The following is a 15,592-nucleotide window of genomic DNA, read 5'->3' as shown; positions in this document are numbered from 1 at the left end:
GCGGCATGAAGCTTTCATTAGACCAATGAAATTGCCGAACGGGTTAAGGTCAAACCACTTTTTTGTTTACTGTTTAGATTAAATCGAGCGCTCTCAAACTTCCCATCATTCTGATTACGGTAGTCATTTTGTCACCCTCATGCATTTCTCCGTGTCTTTGCCATGATATGATGCAGCTTTCAAGTTGAAGGCGATTGATCTGGCTGTTGGAAAAGGAAATAGAGCTGCTGCACGGGAGCTTGGTCTTAATGAGTCGATGATAAGACGTTGGAAACAGCAGCGTGAGGAATTGACTCAGTGCAAAAAGACAACTAAAGCTTACTGCTAATTTTTTATTTTTTGTTACAAGCCGTGTTTCGTTAAAGCCTATTTATTTTTGTTACAAGCCGTGTTTTGTTAAAGCCTGTGTAAAGTTAATTTGTTTCAATGTACCGGTAGGCACCTGCGGCTTATAGACATGTGCGGCTTATTTATGTTCAAAATAAAAAAATTAAAAAATTCAGTGGGTGCGGCTTATATTCAGGTGCGCTTAATAGTCCGGAAATTACGGTAGTTCTTTGGGTGAAGTTTGTCTGTTAGTGTCACAGAAGGGAAATGCCCAGAAATGAACATTTAACAAAACTCACTGTATATGCTTGAAACAAACTCAAATGTCAATGTAAGAAATAGTTTGAGGAGTCTTATCAGTGGACAATTGATTGTTGGTTAAATAGGATATCTGACTGTTGTCTCCTTTTTAATGTTTATCATTTGAGTTAAGTGTAACTCCAATAGCAAATATTCAAAAGGAGTTAACTAAAGTGACCAACATTGAACAGAGCCTAACTCTGAATGTTTCATTTGAATTAAAGTAACTTGTTCTTTCCCCTCTCCAGAGAGCTGTCAAAGTTTAAGACCTATGTGAACCCCACAGACTTGAGGAGAGCCTCCATTAACATCCTGATGTCCATGCTGCCTCTGCCACACCACTTTGGCAACGTCAAGTCAGAGGTAAACCTGTTACACTCACTTGTCATGAAAGGAACATCAGTCTAAAACCAACATTTGTCAGATGTTTTCAAATGTCTTCAAGAGGCTCCAAGTCCCACACCATTAGTTGTGTAGACACAGCTAATATGCTTAATTCCCTAAATGAATAGAAAAAATTTGCACCAAATAAAATGAGGACATGGTATGGATGGATCTTATAGTTTACATATAGTTACAATTGATGGATGGTGATTTGGACTTATTTAAACGTTTTGTGTTGTACTGAATTTCTATTGAACTGTCTGTTTTAGTGAACAGTTGCAATGCCCTGTAGTTCTTGACGGTTGTCTAAGTGCAAAGTCAACCACATGTATAATTTGTATGTTCCAGGTGCTCTTGGAGGGCAAGTTCAGCAACGACGACAACTCTCTGCACGACAAGGCTGTCTCCTTCGTCTCCCTCAAGCTGCGATTGGTCAACATCCTAATAGGAGCGCTCCAGACGGAGACGGACCCCACCAACACACAGATGATCCTGGGTTAGTTCATCTTCACTTTCTCTACCCATTTTTTTCATTTGACCTTTGGTTGTTTTACAATGAAAAGTGTGTTATAAAATGTAATGTATTATTATTTAATTCCCTGTAGCTCAGTTGGTAGAGCATGGTGTTTGCAACGCCAGCATGGTGTGTGCAACGCCAGGGTTGTGGGTTCGATTCCCACGGGGGGCCAGTACAAAAAAAAAGAAGAGAAAAAATAAATGCATGAAATGAAATGTATGCATTCACTACTGTAAGTCGCTCTGGATAAGAGCGTCCGCTAAATGACTAAAATGTAAAATGTAAATTTAATAATAAGGGCAGCGGTCTAAGGCACTGCATCTCAGTGCTTGAGGCGTCACTACAGACCCTGGTTCGATTCCAAGCTGTATCACAACCGGCCGTGATTGGGAGTCCCATAGGGCAGCGCACAATTGGACCAGCGTCGTTTGGGTTTGGCCGGGCTAGGCCGTCATTGTAAATAAGAATTTGTTCTTAACTGACTTGTCTAGTTAAATAAAGGTTCATAAAAAAATAAAGGTTGACTACTGATTTAGTCGCGGTTTTAATCCTCATTAGGAAATGCGACTGAGAACCAGATTTGTGTCTTGGAGGCGTGCTTTGATATGGGTGTCTCGTATGCGTGTTCGAACATTGTACTTTCAACCTGCCAAAACAGTTATCTCTTTTACGTAGTGAAGAATCACCCTGGAATGAATGTAATAATGAAGAGCCTTTTCTCTGTACAGGTGCAATGCTCAACATTGTCCAAGACTCTGCTCTCCTGGAGTCCACTGGTGCCCAAGCGGAGGTGGTGAGACCAATGCTTTTGTTCTCCACGCTGTAGAAACGCTCACTCAACCAGAAAGAAAATAAACTGAACAAAACATGTAGCTAAGAGAAGTCTGTAAAACAAATATGTAACCTTTTATTTAACCAGGAAAGACGTTAGAAACCTGGCAAGAGGTCACCATAAATTTTGTATTTGAAGGATATTTTACTCAAATGTATTTTGTTCATTAGTCCACAAAGATGTTTTATGTAGACTAATGAACAAAATACCAAAATCTGTTTTTGTTTTTGAGTAAAATATCCGTTTAATGATCTGAGCAGACTGTGACAATGCCACCCCAACAGGGCATTGTGGACGGCAGCAATGCACTGGCCAAGAGCCACAGCAGGAACAACAGTGGCATCAGCAACACCAGCGGGGGCAGCTCTGAAGCCACCACCCCTGACAGAGAGAGGCCCACCCAGGCCCTCCTCAGAGACTACGGTGAGCCCCTTGGAGAACACATTCATGAGCCCTGTTCCAAAATCCAGACTTGTGTTCAAATAATATTTGCTTTCTTGGAGCATTTCATTGAGCATGCTCTGAGTACCAAGTGGGCGGGGTATGCACTTTTGAGACTATTCAGTTGGCGCCATTGTGCCAGGGAAGCTCAATCAAGGGCAGCTGAAGTATTTTAAAATAAAATAAATACTGTTTGAACCCATGTCTGCCAAAATCAATCAACCAACCAACTAGTTAGTGACTCCTAGCCCTTCCTAGTTAGTGACCCCTAGCCCTTCCTAGTTAGTGACCCCTAGCCCTTCCTAGTTAGTGACCCCTAGCCCTTCCTAGTTAGTGACCCCTAGCCCTTCCTAGTTAGTGACCCCTAGCCCTTCCTAGTTAGTGACCCCTAGCCCTTCCTAGTTACTGACCCCTAGCCCTTCCTAGTTACTGACCCCTAGCCCTTCCTAGTTAGTGACCTCTAGACCTTCCCAGTTAGTGACCTCTAGCCCTTCCTAGTTAGTGACCTCTAGCCCTTCCTAGTTAGTGACCTCTAGCCCTTCCTAGTTACTGACCCCTAGCCCTTCCTAGTTACTGACCTCTAGCCCTTCCTAGTTAGTGACCTCTAGCCCTTCCTAGTTAGTGACCTCTAGACCTTCCTAGTTAGTGACCTCTAGCCCTTCCTAGTTAGTGACCTCTAGCCCTTCCTAGTTACTGACCCCTAGCCCTTCCTAGTTAGTGACCTCTAGACCTTCCCAGTTAGTGACCTCTAGCCCTTCCTAGTTACTGACCCCTAGACCTTCCCAGTTAGTGACCTCTAGCCCTTCCCAGTTAGTGACCTCTAGCCCTTCCTAGTTAGTGACCTCTAGACCTTCCCAGTTAGTGACCTCTAGACCTTCCCAGTTAGTGACCTCTAGCCCTTCCCAGTTAGTGACCTCTAGCCCTTCCTAGTTAGTGATCTCTAGCCTTTCCTAGTTAGTGATCTCTAGCCTTTCCTAGTTAGTGACCTCTAGCCCTTCCTAGTTAGTGACCTCTAGACCTTCCTAGTTAGTGACCCCTAGCCCTTCCTAGTTAGTGACCTCTAGCCCTTCCTAGTTACTGACCCCTAGCCCTTCCTAGTTAGTGACCTCTAGACCTTCCCAGTTAGTGACCTCTAGACCTTCCCAGTTAGTGACCTCTAGCCCTTCCCAGTTAGTGACCTCTAGCCCTTCCTAGTTAGTGACCTCTAGCCCTTCCTAGTTAGTGACCCCTAGCCCTTCCTAGTTAGTGACCTCTAGCCCTTCCTAGTTACTGACCCCTAGACCTTCCTAGTTAGTGACCTCTAGACCTTCCTAGTTAGTGACCTCTAGACCTTCCTAGTTAGTGACCTCTAGACCTTCCTAGTTAGTGACCTCTAGACCTTCCTAGTTAGTGACCTCTAGACCTTCCTAGTTAGTGACCTCTAGCCCTTCCTAGTTAGTGACCTCTAGCCCTTCCTAGTTAGTGACCTCTAGCCCTTCCTAGTTAGTGACCTCTAGCCCTTCCTAGTTAGTGACCTCTAGCCCTTCCCAGTTAGTGACCTCTAGCCCTTCCCAGTTAGTGACCTCTAGCCCTTCCCAGTTAGTGACCTCTAGCCCTTCCCAGTTAGTGACCTCTAGACCTTCCTAGTTAGTGACCTCTAGCCCTTCCTAGTTAGTGACCTCTAGCCCTTCCTAGTTAGTGACCCCTAGCCCTTCCTACTTAGTGACCTCTAGCCCTTCCCAGTTAGTGACCTCTAGCCCTTCCTAGTTAGTGACCTCTAGCCCTTCCTAGTTAGTGACCTCTAGACCTTCCCAGTTAGTGACCTCTAGCCCTTCCTAGTTAGTGACCTCTAGCCCTTCCTAGTTAGTGATCTCTAGCCCTTCCTAGTTAGTGACCTCTAGGCCTTCCTAGTTAGTGACCTCTAGCCCTTTCCAGTTAGTGATCTCTAGCCCTTCCCAGTTAGTGACCTCTAGGCCTATTTAGTAAACCCGAGCCCAGCGGTCATCAACTGCAGACGGCAAATTGACCGCATGAAGCCCAAACAGATAATATTTGACTAAAACATAATAATTTCAAACCTATACGATGGGAACGGATTTCCAAAATGTATATCACTTGGAGCTGATTTCCTGGTGTTTTTACAGTCTTATGTCCAACAATGGATTTTATATATATATATATTCAGAAAGTATTGAAATTGTGTTGCGTTACAGCCTTATTCTAAAATGGATTAAATAAATGTTTTTCCCTCATTAATCTACACACAATACCTCATAATGACAAAGCGAAAACAGTTTTTTTTTTACATTTTTGCAAATGTATTAAAAATAAAAAACAGAAGTATTTACTAGTCCTTGATATTGAGGGAGTTTGGTTAAGTGCACCAGGGCTATGGCCCTTGACGTGCACGGGCAAAAGTGGGGTAGAGGAGCGCCCTTCTCAAATCCAACAGTGATCTGCGTCGCATGGTCATTTTGTCAAACAAATTATACAGCACCAGTCAAAAGTTTGGACACACCTACTCATTCAAGGGTTTTTCTTTATTTTTACTATTTTATACATTGTAGAATAATAGTGAAGACATCAACTATGAAATAACACATGAAATCATGTAGTAACCAAAAAAGTGTTAAACAAATCAAAATATATTTTATTTTAGATTCTTCAAAGTAGCCACCCTTTACCTTGATAACAGCTTTGCACAGTCTTGGCATTCTCTCAACCAGCTTCACCTGGAATGCTTTTCCAACAATCTTGAAGGAGTTCCCACATATGCTAAGCACATGTTGGCTGCTTTTCCTTCACTCTACGGTCCAACTCATCCCAAACCATCTCAATTGTGTTGAGGTCGGGTGATTGTGGAGGCCAGGTCATCTGATGCAGCACTCCATCACTCTGCTTCTTGGTCAAATAGCTCTTATACAGCCTGGAGGTGTGTTTTGGGTCATTGTCCTGTTAAAAAACAAATGATAGTCCCACTAAGCACAAACCAGATGGGATGGTATATCGCTACAGAATGCTGTGGTAGCCATGATGGGTAATTGTGCCTTGAATTCTAAATAAATCACTGACAGTGTTACCAGCGAAGCACCATCACACCACCTCCATGCTTCACGGTGGGAACTACACATGTGGAGATCATCCGTTCACCTACTCTGCGTCTCACAAAGACATAGAGGTTAGAACCAAAAATCTCTAATTTGGACTCATCAGACCAAGGACAGATTTCCACCAATCTAATGTCCATTGGTCGTGTTTCTTTGCCTAAGCAAGTCTCTTCATCTTATTGGTGTCCTTTAGTAGTGGTTTCTTTGCAGCAATTTGACCATGAAGGCCTGATTCACGCAGTCTTCTCTGAACAGTTAATATTGAGATATCTGTTACTTGAACTCTGAAGCATTTATTTGGGCTGCAATTTCTGAGGCTGGTACCTCTAATGAAATGTATCATCTGCAGTAGAGGTAACTCTGGTTCTTCCTTTCCTGTGGCGGTCCGCATGAAAGCCAGTTTCATCATAGCGCTTGATGGTTTTTGCGACTGTACTTGTAAAAGTTCTTGAAATGTTTCGCATTGACTGACATTCATGCCTTCAAGTAATGATGGACTGTTGTTTCTCTTTGCTTATTTGAGCTGTTATTGCCGTAATATGGACTTCGTCTTTTACCAAATAGGGCTATATTCTGTATACCACCCCTACCTTGCCACAATGCAACTGATTGGCTCAAACGCATTAAGAAGGAAAGAAATTCCCCAAATTCACTTTGAACAAGGCACACCGGTTAATTGAAATGCATTCCAGGTGACTACCTCATGAAGCTGGTTGAGAGAATACCAAGCGTGTGCAGAGCTGTCATCAAGGCAAAGGGTGGCTACTTTGAAGAATCTGAAATATATATTTACGTTTTTCTTTTTTTTTTGGTTAGTACGTGATTCCATATGTGTTATTTCATAGTTTGGATGTTTTCACTGTTATTCTACAATGTAGAATAATAATAATAATAATAATAATAGAGAAAAAGTAGAAGGTGTGTCAACTTTTGACTTTTACTGTATGTTTGATTTTTCAAACTAGTTTTCATTGGGAAGGCAGAGTAAGTATTTTTATCAAAAGAACTCACTTTTGCGTGTGAAAACACAGACTCCTTCTCATTACTCCCATTACTCCACGTGCTTAACCTACGTCACCTTTGTTTTGAGCCGACTTCACCATCAGCCAAAACGGACCACCTGGCTCATGCCCTGTAGGTAGCCTGGTTCCAAAACGAATGCAATCAACGCTAACCAGGTTCATCCAGGGCAGGCCCGGGGCATTAATAGAATCCACACACTGACTGTTACCAGGGAATCCTATGCAAAGGTGGAGGTCAACAGGGTTATGGGGGGGACTTTATGGTAAAACAGTGGTGGTGGTAAAACACTTCCACACAATTCAATCCACAGTAGAGGGGTTTAGGCCAATTCCATTTCCACACAGTTCCGCTAATTAATTGAAAACCAATTAATGGTTTAAAGATACTGACAAAAAGTAATCAACATAAAAACAAAATCAATTTGGTAGACAGCTTTTCATTATTTTGACCTCTGCATTATAAGAGGAAGTGTAACTCTAACATAGCCTATTAGCTAGAAGAGCTGCTGGTTAAACAAAGTTTAGCCATGTGTTGGCAAACATGTATGTCCAAGTCAAACCTTACCAGCAGAACTATTTAAATGTAACCTTTATTTAACTAGGCAAGTCGGTTAAGAACAAATTCTTATTTACAATGACGGCCTACAGACATCGCTGGGACAATTGTGTGCCACCCTATGGGACTCCCGATCATGGCCGGTTGTGATACAGCCTGGATTCTAGTGACGCCTCTAGCACTGAGATGCAGTGCGTAAGACCGCTGCCCCACTCGGGAGCCCCATTTTCCGCGCTGGTGGTAGCCTATTTGCGGGTGCTTTTTCAAAGCCTATGTCAGATACTCCAGTGTGTGTGTAATTAGCTCCAATTAGTGTAATTTGCTCAATATTATGAATTGAGAAACAAGGAGGTATTAGTAGGTATGTAATTCAAAATCTGATTTCTGCTAGCGATATTCATAAAAATATGATTATATTTTTGTGGACCCCCATGCAGTACCTTCGCGGACCCAAGGTTGAATACCCCTGAGCTAGACTTTTACAGTAATGTTTCTATCATAGTTTTGAATGTTGACTGTCTTTTCATTTATTTTTGTATTCCTGTCAGTCATGCTTTAGTAGTATAGTGGACATGTATGACATTGGGTAAAGGTGATTCCCAAAAAGGCATTATTTTCATATTTGCAGTGATGCTGTGTCATTTCAGTGATACTTATATTATCAGAATGCAGACGGTCGTGTGTCTGTCACCTGCTAGCTCTTCTCGCTATACCGCATGTGCAACTTGTGCATAAATATCTTAACTGCATGCATTAGTGTATACAGCTTATGCATGTTTTATTTAAGCTGTAATATGAGCCTAGACCTGGAGTGAATCTCTGTTTCCTTGATTCCTCATGTCCTCCTTCCATGTCACCTTCTCAAAGAGCATTGGAGCAGAAATCTGAGATTCCTCCCCTCAGATCTTCTCCAATGTGTTTTGTGGAGGAGGAGGCAAGGAGAGAATACAATTGAGATCATCCACAAGTTAGACCCACTGACTGGCTGCAAATGTCTTTCATAATAACTACATACTGGGCAAATGCATGGCTATGCTGAACATCAACTAAATGCAGACTCCCACTTGTGTGCAGCAACTGTACTGCAATTTCTTGGTTTTCTCAGACAAGTTCATTTTAAACAGAAACATGTTTTTTACTTGAAGTGTTGCCTTTTCCTTCATCTTAATTTGAACCTCTAAGTTTCTGAAAGACAATTGAAACACAAACAAACAAACAGCTCTATTGTTGGTTTATTTTTTTAAACATCAGGTAAACATGCATGTTTGGTTAATTTGTCCTAGTTTTGGCTACCATTCTATGGGAAACAAATGTCTGGGGCCATTTCATGAATTGAAAAATGTCTATTGTCTTCTAATGAGGATTTTTCAATTAATTGAAGATGGAATTTGACCTAATACATCCATAATATCCAACCTCATAAGGACTGCTCATATAGTACTGTCGTCATGCCGATTGCTTTGTGTGTGTAGCTGATGCTTATTGGACGTGCTCTGCCTGGTCCAGTAGTTACTAACCCCAGCTCTCCTTCTCTGCTCGTGGTTGTGTGACGTGGCGTGGTATGGCGTTTTCTTCTGGGGGGTCATATCCCTAGCTCTCCATACAGATGCAGCGGCTGGCTTGCTGATCCGCAGCATCCACCTTGTCACCCAGAGGCTCAACTCCCAGTGGAGGCCTGACATGAGCATCTCCCTGGCCGCTCTGGAGCTGCTGGCCGGCCTGGCCAAGGTAAAGCCCCAGGGTCCTGTTCATTAGGCACGCAACGTTTTAAACCCATCGTTTTAGCTCCATATGCCCACTTGGGGTCCTATCAACGATACCTACATTGTCCATTTAAAGCAAATTTAAAACCCTACATTGTAAGGTGACGGTGGACAACAAAGCCAGCATGGCTTTCCTTTCCCATGTAAGTAATTGTAATGGAAACAACAAACATGAGGTGGCCAGACAACTATGGAAAGGCTATGATAATGAACACTGCAATGGAGATGAGTAAGAGCCAGGAGATTCTACAACAGACCTTTCAGTTGTAGTTCATTAAACTCTGCTCGGTCTCCCTCCTCAGGTGAGGACGAGTGTGGAGTCTGCAGACCGTAAACGTGCGGTCAGCTCGGTATGTGGTTACATCGTGTACCAGTGCAGCCGACCTGCCCCCCTCCACTCCAGAGACCTCCACTCTATGATCGTGGCAGCCTTCCAGTGTCTGTGTGTGTGGCTGACAGAACACCCTGACATGCTCAATGAAAAGGTAGAGGGACCACAACACATTCTATCTGGACTACTACTGGGCATGGTCTCCCAGATTAAGCCTAGTAGGCTGCTGAACTAGAAAGCAATTTTAATGACAAATGATTCAAAGGCATTTGAGCCACAATTACTCTGGTTGCTATTTCCTTCTTTATTGATTTTGAGTGTGTTTTGGTCCAGGACGAGGCTTAATCTGTGTTCCTACTGTTCTGTCCATCTAAGAATGACCAAGGTACATAAAGATGGAAGGAATCAGCTCCATCTACTTTTTAGTTGTTTGAAATTGCTTGTGTCTGTGAACTACAGTTGGGATCATCTATAACGTGCTAATGCAGATACAAAAGAGTAACAGAGAGCAAGCTGCAATACAGCAAACTTAGAAAACAAGGCATTGTGCATGGAGGCTGCCATATTTATGCACGGCCACCGTTTGGACTAAACACAGTTTATCGCTATAGAAGCAAATATCAACCTTTTCTTGAGTTTTGAAAAGTATAGGTCAAATCTTCCTTTTGAATCATTCATTGTTCAAATGGTCACAAATCCTCCGTTTGACATCATTGCCTGATTTAATCTTAATTTTTTGTTCTCTATGACTTGTATGAACACTCTTAACTCACCAGTTGACTTTTGTGCCATGCAATGACATAGTGTTTTGTTGCAGGACTGTTTGATAGAGGTCCTGGAGATCGTGGAACTGGGCATATCAGGCAGCAAGTCCAAGACGGGTGACCAGGAAGTGCGTTACAAAGGGGACAAGGAGCACAACCCGGCCTCCATGAGGGTGAAGGATGCTGCTGAGGCCACCCTGTCATGGTGAGGGCCACCTGAGAGGAGTAATGGTTCTGTAGGGAAACATTATTATTAAGATGCATTACCTTTTAGTTCTCTCTTTAATGGGTAATCTGTGATTGGTACATCCGTTTTTGGACTTAATGCTATATGTTACAAGTTTTGAGGCGTTTGACGCCAGTTCCTACTTCATGCAGTAACCACGCCTATTTGTACCTTGTTGGGCATCATGCATTAGTGGAAAAAGTACCCACTTGTCATACTTGAGTAAAAGTAAAGATACCTTAATAGAAAATGATTCAAGTGAAAGTCTACCAGTAAAATACTTCTTGAGTAAAAGTATTTGGTTTTAAACATACTTAAGTGTAAATGTAATTGCCCAAATATACTTAAGGATCAAAAGTAAAATTATATATAATTTCACATTCCTTTTATTAGGCAAACCAGATGGCACGATTTGCTTTTTTACATTTTATTTACAGATAGCCAGGGGCAAACTCCAACACTCAGACATCAGTTACCAATTAAGCATGTGTTTAGTGAGTCCACCAGATCAGAGGCAGTAGGGATGACCAGGGATGCTCTCTTGGTAAGTGTGTGAATTAGGAAATTTTACTCTCCTGCTAAGCATTCAAAATGTAATGAGTACTTTTGGGTGTCAGGAAAAATGTATGGAGTAACAAGTACATTTTCTCTAGAAATGTTTTGAAGGAAAAATGGTTGTCAAAAGTATAAATAGTAAAGTACAGATACCCCCAAAAACTACATAAGTAGTACTTAAGTACTTTACACCACTGGCTGTATGCAGTATCTATGCCTATTTACATCTTGTTGGGCTGTATTCAGTATCCACACCTATTGGAGCCTGTTGGGTTATATACAGTATCCACACCTATTGGAGCCTGTTGGGTTATATACAGTATCCACACCTATTGGAGCCTGTTGGGTTATATACAGTATCCACACCTATTGGAGCCTGTTGGGTTATATACAGTATCCACACCTATTGGAGCCTGTTGGGTTATATACAGTATCCACACCTATTGGAGCCTGTTGGGTTATATACAGTATCCACACCTATTAGAGCCTGTTGGGTTATATACAGTATCCACACCTATTAGAGCCTGTTGGGTTATATACAGTATCCACACCTATTGGAGCCTGTTGGGTTATATACAGTATCCACACCTATTGGAGCCTGTTGGGTTATATACAGTATCCACACCTATTGGAGCCTGTTGGGTTATATACAGTATCCACACCTATTGGAGCCTGGATATCACACCTATTAGAGCCTGTATATCTTGGTAATGCAGTGAAACATTGATCCACTCACTATAAAATATGAAAGATGCACCTTTAGTGAAAAGGTGCAAAATGGCAAGTGAAGGATCGAGGTCCTTTCTCCTGAGAATCATTTATTTGGAAGATGTTCTTTCTTTTCCTATTCTGCTATGCATAGTGCAGTCTGCTTTGCATCTCTGAGTTCCATACATATTTACTAGTCCTTGATATTGACTGTGATCAGGGATTCATATGCAAAGGTGGAGGTTAACACGTTGGAGGGACTTTATGGTAATACCATAGTACACCAGCAGGTGGTGGTAAAACACAATTCAATCCACAGTAGAGGGGTTTAGGGCAATTCCATTTTAACACAGTTCAGAGAATTCATTGAAATTCAGTTCATGGTTTGAAGGTATTGACAAATGTTTTTAATTATGATTTGAGTTGAATGCATTCATTGACTGCCCTGGTATATTCCCCATCACTCCAAAATGGTATTGTGTGTGTGTGTGTGTGGTAGAGCGCTCAGGACCTCAGACTGGGGTGTACGTACATGCATACATACGTATGCATGTACTCCCGCCCGCCCCAGTCTGAGGTCCTGAGCGCTCTACCACACACACACACTACATGACCAAAAGTATGTGGAGACCTGCTTGTCAAATATCTCATTCCAAAATCATGGGTATTAATATGGTGTTGGTCCCCCCTTTGCCGCTATAACAGCCTCCACTCTTCTAAGGCTTTCCACTAGATGTTGGAACGTTGCTGCTGGGACTTGCTTCCATTGAAGCTCAAGCATTAGTGAGGTTGGGCGATTAGGCCTGGCTCGCAGTCGGCGTTCCAAGTCTTCCCAAAGGTGTTTGATGGGATTGAGGTCAGGGCTCTGTGCATGCCGGTCAAGCTTTTCCATACAATCGCAACAAACCATTTCTGTTTGGACCTTACTTTGTGCACGGGGGCATTGTCATGTTTAAACAAGAAAGGGCCTTCCCCAAAGTGTTGCCACAAAGTTGGAGGTACGTTGCTTCCAGAGGCAGTTTGGAACTCTGTAGTAAGTGTTGCAACCACGGACAGACGATTTCTACACGCTTCAGCACTTGGCGGTCCCGTTCTGCGAGCATGTGTGGCCTACCACTTCGCGGCTAAGCCGTTATTGCTCCTAGACATTTCCACTTCACAATAACAGCACTTACAATTGACTGGGGCAGCTGTAGCAGGGCAGACATTTGACAAACTGACTTGTTGGAAAGGTGGCATCCATTGTTTCCCCCCCCAATCTACACACCCTACCCCATAATGACGACAAAGCAACAACAGGTTTTTAGAAGTGTTTGCTAATTTATAAAAACAAAACTGAAATTATATTTACATAAGTATTCAGACCCTTTACTCAGTACTTTATTGGGACACCTTTGGTAGCGATGACAGCCTCGTCTTCATGGGTATGAAGCTATAAGCTTGTCACACCTGTATTTGGGGAGTTTCTCACATTCTTCTCTGCAGATCCTCTCAAGCTCTGTCAGGTTGGATGAGAAGCTTCGCTGCACAGCTATTTTCAGTTCTCTCCAGAGATGTTTGATCGAGTTTATGTCCGGGCTCTGGCTGGGCCACTCAAGGACATTCAGCGACTTGTCCCGAAGCCACTCCTGCGTTGTCTTGGCTGTGTGCTAAGGGTTGTTATCCTGTTGGAAGGTGAACCTTCACCCCAGTCAGAGGTCCTGCGCGCTCTGGAGCAAGCTTTTTTTTATTTTTGTATAAAAAAAAAATCTATGATCTTTCTGTACTTTGCTCCGTTCATCTTTCCCTCGATCCTGACTAGTCTCCCAGTCCCTGCCGCTGAAAAACATCCCCACAGCATGATGCTGCCACCACCATGCTTCACCGTAGGGATAGTGCCAGGTTTCTTCCAGATGTGATGCTTTGCATTCAGGCCAAAAAGTTCAATCTTGGTTTCATCAGACCAGAGAATCTTGTTTCTCATGGTCTGAGAGTCCTTTAGGTGCCTTTTGGCAAACTCCATGCGGACAGTCATGTGCTTTTTACTGAGGAGTGGCTTCCGTCTGGCCACTCTACCATAATTGCCTGATTGGTGGAGTGCTGCAGAAATGGTTGTCCTTCTGGAAGGTTCTCCCATCTCCACAGAGGAACTCTGGAGCTCTGTCTGAGTGACCATCGGGTTCTTGGTCACCTCCCTGACCAATGACCTTCTCCCCCGATTGCTCAATTTCAAGTCTCATAGCAAAATTGTCTGAATAAGGTATTTCTGTTTTGTCATTATGGGGTGTTGTGTGTAGATTGATGAAAAAAATAATGCTAATACATTTTAGAATAAGGCTGTAATGTAACAAAATGTGGAAAAGTCAAGAGGTCTGAATACTTTCCAAATGCACTGTACCTTCACATTATACACCAGATTGATTGATTATACACCTTACCCCTAAGGCTGAAAGATACATAACCATATTGACCATTGTTTAAATATGCTACATTGGGAAAATTAAAATCATAAAATGATTCTAGTCACAATACATTTACATAGGCCTACCCACTGCCTCTGGGTCTACCTAGTAGTAGTGACATCGATTTACTACTATCACAATATATTAATCACAAATAGAATTTACATGTTAAAATCTAGTTCATAGATTAAAAGGCTTTACAAGGTGTTGTTCATACATGCATTGTCTCTTCAGTTCCTCCACCTGGCTGTCACTCTGGCCTCCAGAGCTAAACAGTTTTCATCAATTCAACACACCGCTGTTTTCCTAATCTTAAATCACAATACTAAAGTCATTGAACGTAGCTGCCTCACTATACCTGTGTTCTCTCTATCCAGTTCCTCCACCTTGTTCTTGTGGAACTGCAGTTCATGTAGATTTCTTTTTCTTCGTTTTTTTTTGTTGAATAATTTTATTTGTTAACCCTTTCTCCCCATATTCGTGGTATCCAATTGGTAGTTACAGTCTTGTCCCATAGCTGCAACTCCCATACAGATTCTGGAGAGGCCAAGGTCGAGAGCTGTGCGTCCTCTGAAACTCAACCCAACCAAGCCGCACTGCTTCTTGACACAATGCCCACTTAACCCGGAAGCCAGCCGCACCAATGTATCAGAGGAAACACCGTACACCTGGCGACTGTGTCAGTGTGCATTGTGCCCGGCCCGCCACAGGAGTCGCTAGTGCGCGATGGGACAAGGACCTCACTGCCGGCCAAACCCTCCCCTAACCCGGACGATGCTGGGCCAATTGTGCGCCGCCACATGGGTCTTCCGGTCGGCTGCGATAGAGCCTGGACTCGAACCAGGATCTCTAGTGGCACAGCCTTAGACCACTGCTCCACTCGGGAGGCCTGCAGTTCATTCTTTGTGACCCTCAGCTCCACTCTCTGGTCCTCCACATGGCTCTCACTGGCTATCAGTCTCGTCCCCGTGTTCCTCAGATCCACCACCATGTCTCTCCGCTCCTTCAGCTCAGTCCAGATGTCCGGCTCGTTGGTCAACGGTTCAACATCACTCTCCCTGCTCTCTCCCCCTTGACTGTGACCCTGTTGAGTAATGTCATTCTCTCTGACCCCTCCACTCTCTCCATTCCCCAGACAGTACAACAACACCAGCAGAGCTACAGCATCCCTCATTCTGACAATGCCTCAGAACTAATGTAGTCTACTGGGCTCAGTCCCCTTCTTTATATACACACTGGTCTTGGTGAACCAATACATGGAACAGGCCAGTGGAACATTTTGAGAACATCGCCAAGGACTATGTGTGATGTAACAGAACAAAGGTTAAAGATATGAGGT

General features: G+C 43.1%; 1 protein-coding gene across 15 annotated transcripts in view; it reads left to right on the top strand.

Annotated features, from left to right (window-relative positions):
* LOC106583647 (ral GTPase-activating protein subunit beta) overlaps nucleotides 1–15,592 on the top strand; it is a 97,448-nt gene that overhangs the window by 63,949 nt on the left and 17,907 nt on the right. For 11 of the 15 annotated variants that reach the window (XR_014382207.1, XR_014382214.1, XR_014382208.1 and 8 more), the window contains 7 exons: nucleotides 876–990; nucleotides 1,360–1,507; nucleotides 2,257–2,321; nucleotides 2,645–2,783; nucleotides 9,060–9,193; nucleotides 9,531–9,713; nucleotides 10,377–10,528. Coding sequence is in view for 3 of the 15 variants with exons in the window: in XM_082967674.1 (XP_082823800.1) it covers nucleotides 876–990; nucleotides 1,360–1,507; nucleotides 2,257–2,321; nucleotides 2,645–2,783; nucleotides 9,060–9,193; nucleotides 9,531–9,713; nucleotides 10,377–10,528 (936 nt within the window). In the remaining 12 variants the exon portion in view is untranslated. The remainder of the gene's footprint in view (nucleotides 1–875; nucleotides 991–1,359; nucleotides 1,508–2,256; nucleotides 2,322–2,644; nucleotides 2,784–9,059; nucleotides 9,194–9,530; nucleotides 9,714–10,376; nucleotides 10,529–15,592) is intronic. The other 4 variants (XR_014382210.1, XR_014382216.1, XM_082967676.1 and 1 more) reach the window with 2 other exon arrangements.

This window comes from Salmo salar, chromosome 22 (genome assembly GCF_965601325.2).
Source record: "Salmo salar chromosome 22, fSalSal1, whole genome shotgun sequence".
Lineage (NCBI taxonomy): Eukaryota > Metazoa > Chordata > Actinopteri > Salmoniformes > Salmonidae > Salmo > Salmo salar.
The sequence above is the reverse complement of the archived record's forward strand: the minus strand, read 5'-3'. Positions and strand labels throughout refer to the sequence as shown.